Raw genomic sequence first — 16,789 nt, forward strand, 5'->3', positions numbered from 1 at the left:
AGAACGCGTTCTCAAATACACCAAACGATCTGAACTACCACTTTTCGCCTGTTTGTGATAATAAACAAAGGGTAAAATAAATGAGCTTTTCTTTATATTTAAAAGGCTGAAAGAAAAATTAAACAGCATTTCTTTAAAATGTAATTTATTTCACACACTTTCATGATAGTCATTTAAGGGTGCTCAAGAATGCTTTTTACAAATTATGTCAATGGCTTTATGTCATAATTTTGAACCAATTTTTGCGCCATAAATTATGGTTACAAGGCAATAACAAAGACTATGAACAAGGACAGTATACATGTGTCAGTCACCTCAGACTTGGTTCACCTCAGACTCATTATGGATGAATACAAATATATTTAAATATAACTAATATTAAATATTGGGGGCACGATGGCTTAGTGGTTAGCACGTTCGCCTCACACCTCCAGGGTTGGGGGTTCGATTCCCGCCTCCGCCTTGTGTGTGTGGACTTTGCATGTTCTCCCAGTGCCTCGGGGGTTTCCTCCGGGTACTCCGGTTTCCTCCCCCGGTCCAAAGACATGCATGGTAGGTTGATTGGCATCAACTTGTCCGTAGTGTGTGAGTGTGTGAGTGAATGAGAGTGTGTGTGTGCCCTGTGATGGGTTGGCACTCCGTCCAGGGTGTATCCTGCCTTGATGCCCGATGATGCCTGAGATAGGCACAGGCTCCCCGTGACCCGAGGTAGTTCGGATAAGCGGTAGAAGATGAATGAATGAATGAATTGAAAATAACAGACAAACATACAAAGCACAGAAATAAAGTAGGGGAACTTATTAGGGGTAAAATCTGACTAAGGATGATGGGTAACATAATTCAGCAGTTCCCGCTTCACCATGACACTCTAATTAACAGTTTAGGAAGAAAGTTTCTATTATAGAATGAACTTATACCACAAAGGTACTGTACATGCTAAAAATTGAGCTCCTAATCTTTTAAGAAATATTTGAGTACTGCCTTCCTAAATATCAAATGTCCAAATATAAAGCCTAGAAAACCTAAGAAACCGAGAGAAATGGGAAAAGGAACAGTTTTTAAACAAAACAAAAAAAAGCAAATATAATGAAAAAGCAGGAGAATTGTTTACATGAAATAAATATATAGGTAAATAAGAGCACTGAAACAGAACTATGCTGCAGAGACAGTATCCGGGACCATGGACAGTGACATACTGAAACATAATGGAAAGAAGAGCGTGTTGGATAAACCTTGACAGATAAACAGTTTTCTAAGTGAGAACAGACGTAAATAATCTGAACATTAACAGCAATTTAAAATGTTGATAATGAGTTTCCTAGGAAGATGCAGCGTATGTAGAAATAGTAGTGGAAGGACAAAAGGTCTCTGATCCAGGAAATCTGCTTCAGCTTTTCCAGACAAACCTTGAATACCATTTTATTCTATCTTATAGGATCAACACCCATTTAATAAACATTACTATAGACTTGAAACAGAATGTAATACCTAGCAGTGTTCTCGGATAAAGCAGGAACAAAAAAGAAAATGTTAGATTAGATAGAATGTGAGTCAAAGCCTGAACCAAGCGATAGCTGAGCTCATATCGGGACAAGGTATATCTGTGAGTCATGCCTAGCTACTGGATTGCAAGAGCAAAAACACACATGGCAAAAACTTTTTTTTTTTATGATTTACTTTCTTAAAATAGAAATATTCCATATTTATCTCTTACAAATACAATCCACAATTTTGTATGTCTATATCTGTAAAATACTTTCTTATTAAAACAACCTTCTAAATATTTTCTATCATACAAGTACAAATATTTAAATAATTTATGTGTAAACATGATATTTTATTCAAACCAAGCTTTAGGTACATTAATAACCAAAAGTATGTGGACACCTGAACATCACATCCAAAATCCAAACATAGTTCTTCCTCAAACTGTTACCAAAATGTTAAAATCCTACTAGTTTATTTGTATATGTGTTTGTTGTAGCATTACAATTTCCCTTCACTGGAATTATGAAACAGTGTTCCAGTGTGACAAAGCCCCTGTGCACAAAGCACAGTGCTCCATGAAGACATGGTGTGTTAAGGTTGGAGTAGAAGAACTCGTATGTCCTGCACAGAGCCCTGACTCTGACTCAACCCCACTGAAACCATTTGGAATAAACCTTAACACCGACTGAACCCCAGACCTCCTGACTCTTACAACATCAGTGTCTGATCTCACTAATGCTCTTGTAGCTGAATGATCACTAATCCCCACACACACTCCTGTATCTAGTGGAAAACCATGCAAAGGTTGAATAATTTGGGAATGGGATATTCAACAAGTACACATGGATGTGATTGTCAGATGTCAACAAATCTTATAACTCTTATAGTGTATCAATGTTTATGTGGACACAAAGGAATTCTGTAATACATTATTTGGGATTGAAGCCCAAACTTTGACAAATGAAGTCGAATTATGCTACTCTGTTTAGGCGCATTAAGAAATATTACATTGTAATATAGTTAAACCAAGGATTTAAGCGTCTCAAATAAAGGTGTCCTTCTTTAGAGCCGTGTTGCTACAGTCTAGTCAGCAGCTTGTTCATGGAGCTCTTGGTTCTGTGTGTCTCTGCACCGCTTTGCTTCCTCCTTTTTCCACTTCATACGTCTGTTTTGAAACCAGATTTTAATGTGACGCTCGGTGAGGTTCAGGCTCGTTGCTAGCTCGTATCTGCGTGGCCGGGAAATGTAGCGGTTAAACAGGAACTCTTTCTCCAGCTCTAGCAGCTGTGCCCTGCTGTATGCTGTGCGGCTTCGCTTCTGCTCGTCCGGGTCTTCACACAGAAACCCTCCTTCAGAGAGACACAGCAACAAATGTCTTTCAGACAGCTAACAAACACTGCGTGACTTAATTTAATATTAATTTTGATTGCAGTGACAGGCAGAACATAGTCCATAGCCCAAAGCGCAATGTAACTGACACTGAGCAAAAAAAATTGTATGAATTCAATATTACAATATTTAGCAGCTATATTGCATATCAAAGCACCTACCGTATTTTATGAATTATCACATTCCTTAGGGAAAAGATATATGTGAATATGAATCACAAATAAAGTTCTCATGTGCTTTTTAAACACTTCACCTGTGTTGCGTAATTAGTTATGCTTCTTATGCTTTTTTCACACCATCAAATTTTGTTCATGATATTTCTTGTTTACTTGAGTTCACACATGCAATATAACACATTATTACTGTTATTCTATTGTTAACTCAACCCTAAACAAGTTATCTTCACGTTTATTTTTATAATTAATACTGGAATAATAATGAAATATAATGGGAACAACATAAAATATACCAGGAATGACTCCCAGTTGTAGGACCTGTGACATGAATTCAATAAAATTGGTAGAGATATAAAATTGTGGTCCATGTTTGGCACATTCCTGCTGCGTATCTCTACCAAATCCCAAAGGTGCTCTGGCAATCTGGTGACACTGGAGGCCGTCGATATACACTGTCATTTTCATAGAACCAGTTAAAGACAACTTGAAATATAACATTATAACAGGAGTAAATTGTGGCCCTATAGGGATGCAACAATACTCAGAAATGTTGTGGAATTTAAAGAGAGCTTGGTTAGTATGTGTCAGGACAACATGACCAACATCATTATACTAATACAGGTACTTCCTGAACTGTTGGCAGGTTGGTTTCATGGATTTATGTGGTGAATGCCAAATCCTGAGCCTACCATTTGCATGCTGGAGCAGAAATCGAGATCCATCAGTGCTGGTGACATTATTCAAATCATCAGCTATCTAGTTTCAGTGAGCCTGTGTCCAGTGTAGGCTCTGATTATTGCTCTTGGCTGACTGGAGTTTGAATCAGATGTGGTCTTCTATAGCTCCTCCGTTGTAGCTCATCTGCCTCAAGGTTTAATTTATTGTGGATTCTGAAATTCTTTTCTGTTTACTACAAATGTAAATAGTGATTATTGGGGTTGCTATCTGCTTATTCTCTTTTGTACGTTCTCATCAACAAGCCTTTTTTCCTGCCTTGCACTGCCCCACTAACACATTTTGTGTAAGCGCTAGAAACACTTGATCACGATTTTCCCATATCTGACTGTGGTTGTCAGGATATCTGTATGATTGAGCCAGTGTGGAGTTGTTACTAATTAAGTGGCCATTTAACTTAGCATGGTTGTTTTAGTACCGGTTGTGAATGATTAAATTATTCCAGAGATGTTTCTTACACTTTTGCAGTTATGAATTAATGTACACACCTGCAGTGATACCTACATTTACATTTATACTATTAACCCTATACACTTATACAATTTATACTCTTTGGACATTGAAAATGTATGACTCAGGATTTTAAAATGATCCTAAAGTGTGTTACCTGTCATGGCTGCCTGGCAGATTTGAGATCTTGAAGCTCTCATCCATGGAAAGGCCAAGTGTTCCGTTGTCTCATTGGTCCTCGGATGGAAAGCATCAGCCTGCGGGCCTTCCGCCTGATGATACCCGGGTGAGGGGGCATGCTGACAGGACGGCAGCTCATAGGGAGCCAAATCTCTGTCCTGATTCTCAAGTGCCATGTTACCTTGCAGCTCTAAATACGGCACCTGCTCTGTGCGCCGGGAGTACAGACATGCTGGCTGTTCTCGCTCCACACCATCATGGATCTGTGGCTCGAAACTTCCATAATACCCATCTAGCGAGTCCATGACGCTGCTCAAAAAAACCCACTGTGTTTCCTGTGGAACCCGAGCGACAGGTGCGCACTGTGGAGTGTGTACACACCCGTGGGCCTCAATCTGAAGTGCGGCTGTTTGTTTACCTGCTGGTGGTCACGTAGCTGTCATGAATGATGGACGAATTATTTATTGCGCCAGGTTGGCTAAAGTGCATTTCATATTTGCTCTTGAGGCAAGGCTGTTGCTCCACCATGCGTTAAAGAGCCTCTGCGCTGTGTTGCTTTTTTTTTTTACTGGCCTAGTATATACATTATAGTTTTAGATGCGTCTATGTAAGGAATGCTCAATTCGAAGAACTTAAGTGACGCACAGAGTCCTGACTCCACTCCACTGAACACCTTTGGGATGAACTGGAACACTGACTGCAATGAGATAAATCATTAGATCTATCTATCTATCTATCTATCTATCTATCTATCTATCTATCTATCTATCTATCTATCTATCTATCTATCTATCTATCTATCTTTCTGTCACACGTATTGAGTAAATAGGAAAGAGATTTAATAGATTCAATATATCTATAGTTTTGAATGCTTTTACATTTTAATCCCCTCTAAGCACTCCCTGATAAATTTATAGTGGGCGTCTGGTTTTGCGCATCTGGTTTTGCGCATCTTTTTATATAGGCCTATATTTTTAAAAACGGCTCTAGAATTTTTTGCACATGTTTTTCTTTTCTCCTTCAGCGACATGCAACATACAGTACATACAAACACTATTAAAGGGCCCTAATGTCTGGGTGTTCTTCTCACAGCTCAAAAGCAGCTGCGGCTATAAAAACCCTAATTGCTCTTTGTTATGCATAATTGTCCTGCACTCAATAGACAAAGAGTGATTAATACGTCGCATTTCTGTAATATTTGATGTGCTAAACAACAGGTGCTCAAACTGACAGCTAAAATGCCGGGACATCTACACATTCACACCCTATCATGCAGTCATTTGCCATTAAGATGAAGTGAGAAGTGCAGGTGAAGCGCAAGGGTTGAGATCTGAGAAATGCGACTTGAGATGGAAAATGAGCCAGACAGGCCTTGTTTGCTTCTAAACCTCTAACATGATTCATATATAAAATCTGCAAATAATAATAATAATAATAATAATAATAATAATAATAATAATAATAATAATAATAATAATAATAATAATAAATGATTATTGTTATTACTATTGCTACTATTCTTCTTCCTCTTCTTCTTCTTCTTCTTCTTCTTCTTCTTCTTATTATTATTATTATTATTATTATAACATTAGTAATATTTAATCATCATCATCATCATCATCATCATCATCATCATCATGTTCTCTCTATACTCCGTTTCATAGTTCAGGGTCTAAAAACGATCAGACTATCTCGGGTGGCTGTGTCCTCATTGTCGGACCATTTAATAGGACCACGGTCTTTCACACTCACACCTGCAAGAGGAGAAGTCTAATTCGATTAATAGGAAATTCAATATATATTCATTAGGTGGCTTTCCCACTATAATATATGATCGCCAGCCGGACGTGAAAGGAGTCTATTGATTGTGGTTCTGAAAGGACCTGCGTGGGACTGCAACTTCACCTGCTTCCCTTCTCAATTAGGAATGTATCCCAAACTCTGACGCAAAACGAGTTAAATTAACCGTTCCCTAATTTGCTATCTGGTCCCTCCCGCGTAGTCCCCCACCTGTTTTTTTTTTTCAAGCGTGCCCCCTTCATTTAGTGTGAGCTGAAAGGTTCCAATAGGGTCTAATGAAACAGTGGCTAAATCGTTCTCTCTCTCTCTTTCCCAGTAGACGGTTGGTGAAAAGGCCCGGAGCTTGGCGCACTGTCGGGGGTCCGCCGGCTAAAGGCGAGTTCCTGGCAGGACAATCTAACCTGTCAAAGCCTTTGGCCAGCTCTTCATAGCCTGCATCAACCCCCCTCACCCCTTCCCTCCTTTTCCATGGTGTTGAAGGAATTGCTACATAAGCGACCCCGACGTGGGACAGAAACCGTAATTAAACTCCTTTTGGATTAACTTAACACGAGGGACAACGTTCAGATGAAAAGCTAGCATAAAGCGGGGTGGGGTGGGGTGGGGTGGGGTGGTTGGGGGGTATTCGGGACGGGGGTACGGAGATCAGGGGCTCTATTATAGACAAGATCACCTGGACTCTGGGAGAGAAACTTCTAGGAGCCTTTTGTGCTCATGAAACAGGAACTGTTTGCGCCTACATGGTGCGCCATTAGGGCAGGAAAAGCCGTGGCAGCGCATAAGATTTAAATGAATAAACGGACTGAGCCCACACACTATCAAATAAAGCTGGGGAAACAACTGAACATACATAACATAAAAACTTCCTTCTCATTGTAGACAGTTAAAAAGGCCTCATTTGACATAACTATGAATTATTTTAACTTAATGGATAAAAACATTAACCATTAAGCGTTTCTTAATGTGACATGAATTCACTCACTTAACAGCAGTCACTTGCACATCTGACATAATATCTGCTCTAGAAAAACTTAGGAGGTTATTAATTTCCCATATCAGTATGTTTAGTGATTCAGTAAGCATGGGTGTAGATTTTTCTATTTGTATTTCTAGTTTAGTTTTTAATTTTTTTAAATAGTGAATTAACAACTGAAAATGAATTCATTAGACTTAATTAAACCTCACTTAAGCTCACCATGTCAGTTATTCTATTTTCTAGAGCTTTCTATGATGTTGCTGTTGTGTGGTTCACTGAATGTTCTTCAGAAGTGTTGTCTTTATTTATTTATTATAGTGCAATCGTTAATAATTCATTGCTCTCCCCCGGTTCCCTATCAGAGAGGGTTCCCTGCGAATCCCTTTGGAAAGGTACATTTCCAGATAATTCCCAACAATTTCTAACATTAATTAAATGCATCTAATAGTCTAATTTCTCTACAGCCTGATATGTTTAACTATTCTATTATCATTATTCATTGTTACATGAATTAAAGGCCAATAAGATTTTCATACTTTTGCACCAGAGAAACAAACTGTTATATATAGATATAGTCTATTATATCAGACATCCAAAGCACAAAAAAGTGAGCTCTGCGTAATTAAGTCAGTACAGTTGTTTTTATTTAAATAAATACAAATATACACATATACATTTTTTTTTGTAAACATAAAATTCGAATGAGCAGAAAAAAATCACAGTTTGGGGAAAAAAACATTTATCGCCAGAATATTTACACCATTTTCTTCACAAATGGGCCAGACATTTCAAGCACATTTCAATGTTTACGGACTGCAAGCTTGTATTAGGTAAAAAAGACACACCAGCAAATCCGAAGACGTCACTTTTGATGTAACACCAAACAGCAAAATCCTCAGGGTTAAAGCACACCTACAGTGTTTAAGTTCAGATGGACATGAATAGAAAAAAGATGTGATTCAGTCACATAGGTGTAAATGCAGTAAATGCAACACCAGGGAGTTTGCATTATTATTATTATTATTATTATTATTATTATTATTATTATTATTATTATTATTATTATAGAAAGAGTGATGAGCAGAGAAAATAAGAGCATAAACCTCCAATTTACTGAATCTACTTGTTTTAGGAGACGTCCAAGGATCCGTGCATACGGAAGTCTAAGTGCTAGTTAGAGTGAATAGTCCTAGATCGAGTCCTTATGTGCCTCTTATTTGTTAAATGGGCGAACCCTCTTTCTCCTCCGTGGCTGAAGCGGGTGAAAGGGACTCTTCGTCCTCTGATCGCGGGTACGGTGCATGGTTTCCGGAGCACTTGCACCCCGCGTGCGCGCTCCTCTGTGCGCCTTTGCCCTCCTTCTTGTGCTTGACGCGCCGGTTTTGGAACCATATCTTCACCTGTTTCTCTGACAGATTGAGGTACGTTGCGATCTCGATCCTGCGCAGGCGCGACAGGTACATGTTAGAGGAGAACTCGCGCTCGAGCTCGAGAAGCTGCGTGCTGGTGAAGGCCGTGCGCATGCGCTTTCCGTTCTGAACGTGCCCGTTATCCGATGCACCTGCAGGTATCAAGAAAGGTAACACAATTTGTTAATATGAGCAAAGTCTCGTCGTGATTTATGAATGTTGTTTATAAAAAAAAAACATGATATGTAATGTGTTTATTCCTAACGAATAGCTCGTATTTGATTTATTGGGAACATAATATTAAGATATATTAAGATGATAATATTATGAAGCACAGTTAGAGGCAGAAGAAAAACACAAATGTGATCATATAAATATTATACTTCGTTTAGCACCTTAAAGGATGCAGCTTTTTATTCTAGATGATCTAAATAGAACTTCTTTAGAAAGATAAAACTGCTAACCATTAATAAAAATCTAATGCATAGGCACGTGTAATGGTTGATTATAGTTATTAATGGTTATATATAGTTATAAATGTTGTAATGAATATGTAGGACAGGTGTGTCAGAAGCAGGTGTGTTAAAGAGCACTTGCTCCGCCTTACCTATGGAGAGGCAGTGGTATCTCCGTGGGTCAGTGACGCTGTAGGCGGGGGGCGTGCAGACGGGCGCGGAGTTGTGATGCTGTGCAAGCCGTTGGCAGTATGGTGCATCTCCGCTCGGGTATCCTGGAGCCTTCAGCAAAGGCAGCCCAGCCCGGGGCGAGTGCACATGCGTGGCGACGCACAGCGGACAGACGCAGAAGGCTCCGCTTTTCCGGGACGGACATGCCGCCGCAGGGACACCCATCACACCCGGCGCGTGCATGCCGATAGGGATGAAGAAGTCCTGCGCCGTGTGCTGAGGCGTGGGGCTGACCGAGTCCTTGATAATGAGTGAGTCGACATAGAATGACCTGGACATGGCTTCTTGTAACGATGCCAAACCAGGATTACAGCCGGTGTGTGGAATATTCAGTGCTCTTTGCTGTCTTCTGAAGCCCTCGGGAGCCGAGAAGGAGCTTATGTTTGATGGTTCAACAAAAGGGAGCCTGGAGAGGGCCGGCCCTAACGTCACCCACGTGCGACTCCCAGCATAGGGGCTTTAGTCTCTACCGTGACCCGAGACACGTGATGCCCGAGCGCACTACCAATCAGAGCCCTGGCCATCCAGTCGTGTTACTTCTTGTTTCATACTTTTTTCACAGGAGCACCACCACAGTTTTCCTTTTAAATGAGAGTGGCTGGCATCTATCTATCTATCTATCTATCTATCTATCTATCTATCTATCTATCTATCTATCTATCTATCTATCTATCTGTCTGTCTGTCTGTCTGTCTGTCTGTCTGTCTGTCTGTCTGTCTGTCTGTCTGTCTATGAAAAAGAGGTTTAACAACTAGGTAACCAGCACTAAAACTAGTTGTTTTTCTAACTTAATACTGAGGCATTATCACAGCCGATTTAAAGCAATAAATCGTGTGACACTCTATGGCATGCACACACACACACACACACACACACACACACACACACACACACACACACACACACACCCTCCATGGCTCTTGATCAAGGCTCAGTTCAGTTTGGACAAATAGGCCTGTCTTGGGATTAACGGTTTATAAAACGCAGTCGAGTGTAGGTGCGTGCAATTTGATAGCGATTAGGATTCAATTAGAAAGCTTTTATTGTCGAGGTATTAGAGCCGGAAAAACAGACAACTATTCCAGAAATGCACTAATCTCTCAACATGTGACAATAATTAGCCGGTTTGATCTGCAGGGTCAGGAGCAGGTTGATTTGCGCGCGCCAGTCTTGCGAAAGTTGAGCTCACTAGATATTAGATATTATAGATAGCCTAGATATTATTATTATTATTATTATTATTATTATTATTATTGTTGTTGTTGTTGTTGTTGTTGTTGTTGTTGTTGTTGTTGTTGTTAATTGTTTATATTTTATGCCAATTTTAAAAATAATGTCTTTGGAACAAGAAAGTCCTTGCACTTCTGAAATTCTTCTTCTTCTTCTGTTCTGACTGCTTTAACTGCGTGCAATAACATACAAAAAAAAAATGACTACTGTTGCCAGTATGAAAGGTGGTAACATTACTCCAGTCTCAACACCTGTGTACACAAAATACAGCTGTCATCAAAACCTGTGAACAAAAAGCAGGTTTTAATACTTTTTTATAACAACTTTTAATAACTAACAATAACTTTTTTTTTAATAATGTATTATTGTAATATATAGTATATCGAGGTAAAAAAAATAATTTATATATATATATATATATATATATATATATATATATATATATATATATATATATATATATATATATATATATATTTAAGAATACAAATAAAGGCCATGCATGTATCAACATAATTTACATTAATTAGGCCATTAATTCTGCAGCCCAGATTACAGTCCTTGATCTGTAGCCTATTGTTTGGTTAACATGTAAATCATGGCCAGCGTAGCGATAATTCAAGACGCCTTAAGGAAACTGAGCAGTAAGTAAATACGGAATTACAGTAGGATAATTGAAGACAGGGGTAAAATGTCTAATAACAGCGGTTTCATGTAGGTATTTTCTGCTAATTACGCAGGGGAGGCTGCTCTCATATGTATTTAATTGCTAGAATCAGCAGAGACGTTGTTCTTCAACACTGGAGAATTATCCCCATAAATTTGGTCGAGGCACAGAGGAAGAAATGAACACATCTGTCAGGCGGGATGTAATTGCTGTAATGGAGTGAACACGGCGGAATAACACGGAGAGAGAGAGAGAGAGAGAGAGAGAGAGAGAGAGAGAGAGAGAGAGAATGGTTAAATCGGTACGCAGTGCGCGTCCACATCACACTGTCCCAAACTCCAGGGTTGTACTTTTTTCCTTGTAAATCTTTCGGAAAAAAATGTCATTGTCTGTCTAGTAATCCTACAGTCTAGAGCTTTTATGAGTCTGTAATGAGCTCTATAATTGCTGCGGCCAGTCGGGCCACGTGGAAGGGTTTAAGGGGATTTAAGCTGTCGGGTACCGCGCGCTCCCTGTTACCTCTCCGTTACTTTCATAATTCGAGAGGAAAACAAGTCCTTTTAAGGGGAAGCAGTTTGGTTCTTTTTTAGTCTGCTCTGGGTGGCAGAACTCCTGCGTTCTCCAAGAACTAAAAGACTTAAAAAGAGCTAAGTGGCCTTTCAAAATGGGCTGTAAAAATGCTGTTGTTCAGGTACAATATTAAATTATATTTGTCTGTTTTATCATTTTACTTGATTAAGTGTATATACTAAAGAAATGTTTTTGGTCAGCTCAGGTCTTGATGCGCATGCAGCATATACAGACACTTGTCTATATGTCTATATGTCTATACATAAACAGATCAGAAGGATAACACACAGCACAAGGCACTAGGTACAACTTAATGACTTGATGACTAAATGCACGATAGTGTGGTAGTCAGGAGCACGATTGTATTATTCATAGTAGTTTCATACACTTCCCGTAGGACATGAAGAAGTCCATCACTGCTTTGTGCGTGGAACGTCGTTAACGTGTATCAACGCCTCCTTAAGAAAAAGTTGCATTGTGATTAATGGGGCCAGTATTTCCCCCCGTCCCGAGTAACCAGGCAACACGCAGTGAATACCGAAAACTGAAAGGAAACACTCAGGTTTTCAGTGTAGTGCTCAATAGGCAATGGGGGAAAATGAACAATGATCCCACGGACAGCGCAATGGCGCGCACTGACTTTTCATTGCCAATTATCTCCTGCGTGTGAATAGCAGCTGCAATGGCTACACTTCACTTCATCGTTTCAGATCGAGTAGAGGGGCAAGGTGGGGGTTTGGGAGTGCCCCGTGTGTGTCAAAATCTAATTTATGTCTTAATGAATGATTCGATTTTTATGCAAAAGCGTCCAAGCCACACACTGGCATTTTTGGAAGCCAAACGCAGCTATCGAGTGAGGGCACTGAGAATCTTCTTTCTGGGTTACGAACCTGTGGTTTAGTCCCAAATGCTGCCTTGTTGGACCCAGAATCCACCCTGTAGGGTGAGAGAAGGTTGTAGTATTGATTATAGACGTCAGATGTTAAATGAACATTTTAGGAGGTGTGAAGACCGACTTCCTGTAAGTTCATTCATTTTTATACAATTGCAGCACTATAAATATTATGTAATGCGTTTCATTGTCAAAGGCACCATATAATAGCAATTAAGTATAATTCAGTGTTTTCTTAATTAATTAATGTTTTACTCAGTTTTGGCATAAGAATATGAGTAAATATATATATGATACAATATAATGTTTCACCCAAGTTAAATATACACATTTTTTATTTGATCATATATCAGTTACAACACTAACAGTGACTTTAACTAATGGAAACAGTCTCCAAATGCATCAATTTTAAATCAAATGCATCAGTGACAGATGGACATGATATTGACAAGTCTCCAATGGTCTACTACCTATCAGTAACATAAAGTTACTATTATGAAATCATTAAGGTTGAGCCCAATAGGGTATCATTATTGGCATGAAACTATTACATATAAATGCCATTAATGACTGCTGGGTTTCAAGTCCATAATCATGCTGTTTTTATCTTGGGTGAGAAATGGAAAAGCTGCAGTTGGTGTTAACTATTCCATTCAATCCGTACAAATCTCATAGCTCTGTTCTATCTATTTTCATTCAAATGCATTTAAAAAAGTCACTGAATATTTAGACAACCATAAACATGTTTATTACTTTATTGCATTGCTACTGAATTTGACAAGCACACAAAATCTATGGGTTGTTTCACTCTGTGTAATCACTATGTTATTTTACAGTTTGAGCTACAAAGAAATCAGCCCTAGTCTTTATTTAATAGCATACTGCATACACACTTTACTTTACTGTGCCTGATGACATTGTTCAAGTACACAAACAAATAAAAAACAAACAGCTTCATCATCATCTTCATCATCATCATCATACAATGATATGTTTTAAATTTCCATTAAATTGCAAGAACTGGAGCTCAGCGCCACTTGGCCTGTGTGCTATTTAAATTAATCATTATTTTATAAATATATATATATATAAGCTAATAGGACAAGCTAGGAGCTAGAAGTAGTTCAGTAGTTGCATCCTAGAATGGTTTCGTGCCATCAAGCCAACTTAGAAGCCACACCACCTTCAGATATATGAGGTAGAATTATGAGATTATACCCAATTTTACGATTTAGTTTGAATATAGTACAGCATCTGTATACTTTTGGATGTCTATGTACTTTTAGTTTGTCCGTTTAAGATGCATCCCTTGCATAAGATGCATCCCTAAGATGCATGCAATTTTAAAATGAAACAGTAAAAAATATGGCCCTGCTTAATCATTGGAATGATGCACCCAACAGCCCTAATAGAAAGAATCTCAGTGTTTTGGAAATAAATCAGACACGTTATCTGAGTTACATATATGCATTTGGGAGTAGAGAGAATGTTTAGGGTGTGTTCGGAGATCAGTGTATGCTTTGTGAGACAGGATGACAATGCTGTGCCTACACTACACATACACTTAAAAGAGATAATGACGTAAATGTTGACAGATTCTGTGATGCCGAAATGTTTTTCTATGTATTCAGGCCGAACATCATTATGGGTCCTGCCGCTTTGTCCCATCGACGTATTATATTTCTCAAGATCTGTAACAGCCGCTGAATCTTTTTCCGAATGACTTGCTGTGTCACTAAGACAAAATCGGCAAGGCGGCATTACGCCGATTGTATTTCACTTGGTTTGCGCTTGTGTAAAGTCTTTGTGCTGTATAGGGTTTTAATCTGAGGGTCATGTAAGGCCTGTGTGGTGATGTGAGTCTGGACATGTACTGAATTCATGACATGGACATCACTTAAACTCTTAATTGGTCTCCATGCTGCTCTAGCTGTGCTTGTTATAAAACATCTCTATTAGAGATGGTGTGCACACAGTGTGATATCAGTGGGACCACTTTGGCATGGATAAAAGCCAGAAAGATATGTGGATGCTTTCAACTAATTGATCCTTCGCATCACATCCATTTCCTCACAATCTCTGGTGTTTATTTGAGTTCCTGTGATTTCCAATACATTTTTTCTCTGTGAGTGTTGGTGAGTTTGATGACTTGCTTGAGATAAGAATCCCTACTGATGTACATTATACTGTCTCACACAGAGAAACAATACACTGTGGAACAGCATTTTATTTAGAAAGCAGTGGAAGTGAAAAGCTAATGATGATCTAAGCATCGGGGCACACGCTTTAATCAAGTTTGCATTAACATTTTCAGACATTACTTATTTACAGCTATACAGCATTGTGTGAAGATGTCACAGGGACAGGGGTCATGTTATTGAGTGAGTTTGAAAGAATGGGATGAAAACTGTCAAGACCTTGGTGTAAAATGGAGGTCAATAATGGAGGTTTATTTGTCTGCGCATCTCCACAGAAAAGGCTTGTAACGTCGTCAGGATTTCCTAATTTCACATACATGAATGCACACGGGTTCTGTTTTAGAGGAGTTAAAAGGTATTTGTGGAGGTTGTATATTAAACAAGCCTTCATTAGTGTCACAAGGCAAACGTCACAAAAACATAGGAACCGTCAAATATTAGCAGATTTAAAATAAATAAATAAATAAATAAATAAACAGACATCCTTTAAATATATTCACCTCATACAGTATAAAATGGACCTTCTTAATCGCTTCTTAAAACAAACAACTCTTGATTATTCAGACCACGGTGGTTGTGTCTAATGCTAAGTGACCTTTTAATCCTGTGCTTGTGTTACTCTTTGTGATTTTTGGGTTTACTCATAATTCTCAGTTTCTTTGCTCTGTACAAAATCATGCATCTACATGGGATAACTACAGTATGCTGAATTGCCTCTTAAACAGATGCGTGTTTGCATGGTGCCCTGTAATGGACTTGGGTCCTGTCTTGTGCCCAGTATTACCATGACTTGGCTCCTGTCCAGCAGTTACTGAGAATAAATTAAAGGCATTGTTGTAATTATTTCCTAAACATAGTCATTACAGTGTAACACCACACTCTATTAAACCTCAGGATTCTCACTTAGGCTGATATTAGATATTAATCAAAAGCTTATATGCTTATGTATACACACATCAGCCATAACATTAAAACCAGTGACAGGTGAAGTGAGTAATATTCGTTATCTTGTACCAATGGAGCCTTAGTAGGATATATTAGTCAGCAGGTGACCAGTTAGTTCTAAAACATGATGTGATGGAGGCAGGTTAAATGGGCAAGTATAAGAATCTGTGTGACTCTGACTCTTGTGATGGCTAGATGACTAGATCAGAGCATCATGTTTGCATGTCTTGTTTCCGAATGTAAGTGTCCTCGTGCAGCAGGATAATGTAACAGTGGGAGTGTATGTGTGGCGTGGCTGGAATGGTTCAGGGTCTAGGAAAACATATCATATACACACACACACACACACACACACACACACACACACACACACACACACACACACACACACACAATTATTACAACAACCACATTCTGCAATAATTTTCCTTGTCAATAATTGTCTAATCTAATCTAATCTAATCTAATCTAATCTAATCTAATCTAATCTAATCAGTCTAAACTATTTTCCTCACCACCAGAAGAGCAGCTTTATAATTCTAATGTCTAGCCAATTAATTTGCAAAAAGAGTAAAAAACACTTCGGGTTTTGGGGTACTCTTCACATAGTTGCATGAAAAAGGGCTAATTAAATTATCAAAGACAAGTCCATCTACTTCTAGGACTCAAGAAGACCTTTTTAACGCTGCGGTTTTCAGATTTTCAGGTGTTGTTTTTGTTGATAGTGCTGGATGTGTGGTTATTTGTATCATAAATAGCCCCAGAGAGCCTTAATGATGCATCCCTAGAGAAAGACAGAAAAGGACTGTTACAAAGACACTAGACTGCACCTCTCTGTGCCTTGATTGACCAACGCTAAAGAGAAGTTCAAGTGTGTCTATTTCTTTGTCTTGCCTTAGACCATAGGAGTATATGTGTGGTATGTGTGTATGTGCAGGGGGTTGGGGAGGAAAATTTGTATGCAGGCAGCAATGTGGCGTCCCCCATGCTCTTCAGAA

General features: G+C 38.9%; 2 protein-coding genes across 2 annotated transcripts; both read right to left on the reverse strand.

Annotated features, from left to right (window-relative positions):
• Positions 1 to 1,720: 1,720 nt before the first annotated feature.
• On the reverse strand, positions 1,721 to 4,820 carry LOC132842370 (pancreas/duodenum homeobox protein 1-like). Its single transcript, XM_060865059.1, has 2 exons — positions 4,396 to 4,820; positions 1,721 to 2,837 (listed from the first exon to the last, which is right to left on the reverse strand). The coding sequence occupies exons 1-2, from the start codon at positions 4,721 to 4,723 to the stop codon at positions 2,572 to 2,574; spliced, it is 594 nt and encodes a 197-aa protein (XP_060721042.1). The 5' UTR covers positions 4,724 to 4,820; the 3' UTR covers positions 1,721 to 2,571.
• A 3,147-nt stretch (positions 4,821 to 7,967) lies between these two features.
• On the reverse strand, positions 7,968 to 9,688 carry gsx2 (GS homeobox 2). The gene is made up of 2 exons (XM_060865061.1): positions 9,211 to 9,688; positions 7,968 to 8,755 (listed from the first exon to the last, which is right to left on the reverse strand). Exons 1-2 carry the CDS (start codon positions 9,566 to 9,568, stop codon positions 8,415 to 8,417), a joined length of 699 nt encoding a protein of 232 aa, XP_060721044.1. The 5' UTR covers positions 9,569 to 9,688; the 3' UTR covers positions 7,968 to 8,414.
• Between the last annotated feature and the right edge of the window lie 7,101 nt (positions 9,689 to 16,789).

The sequence above is a fragment of the Tachysurus vachellii genome, chromosome 3 (assembly GCF_030014155.1).
Source record: "Tachysurus vachellii isolate PV-2020 chromosome 3, HZAU_Pvac_v1, whole genome shotgun sequence".
Classification (NCBI taxonomy): domain Eukaryota; kingdom Metazoa; phylum Chordata; class Actinopteri; order Siluriformes; family Bagridae; genus Tachysurus; species Tachysurus vachellii.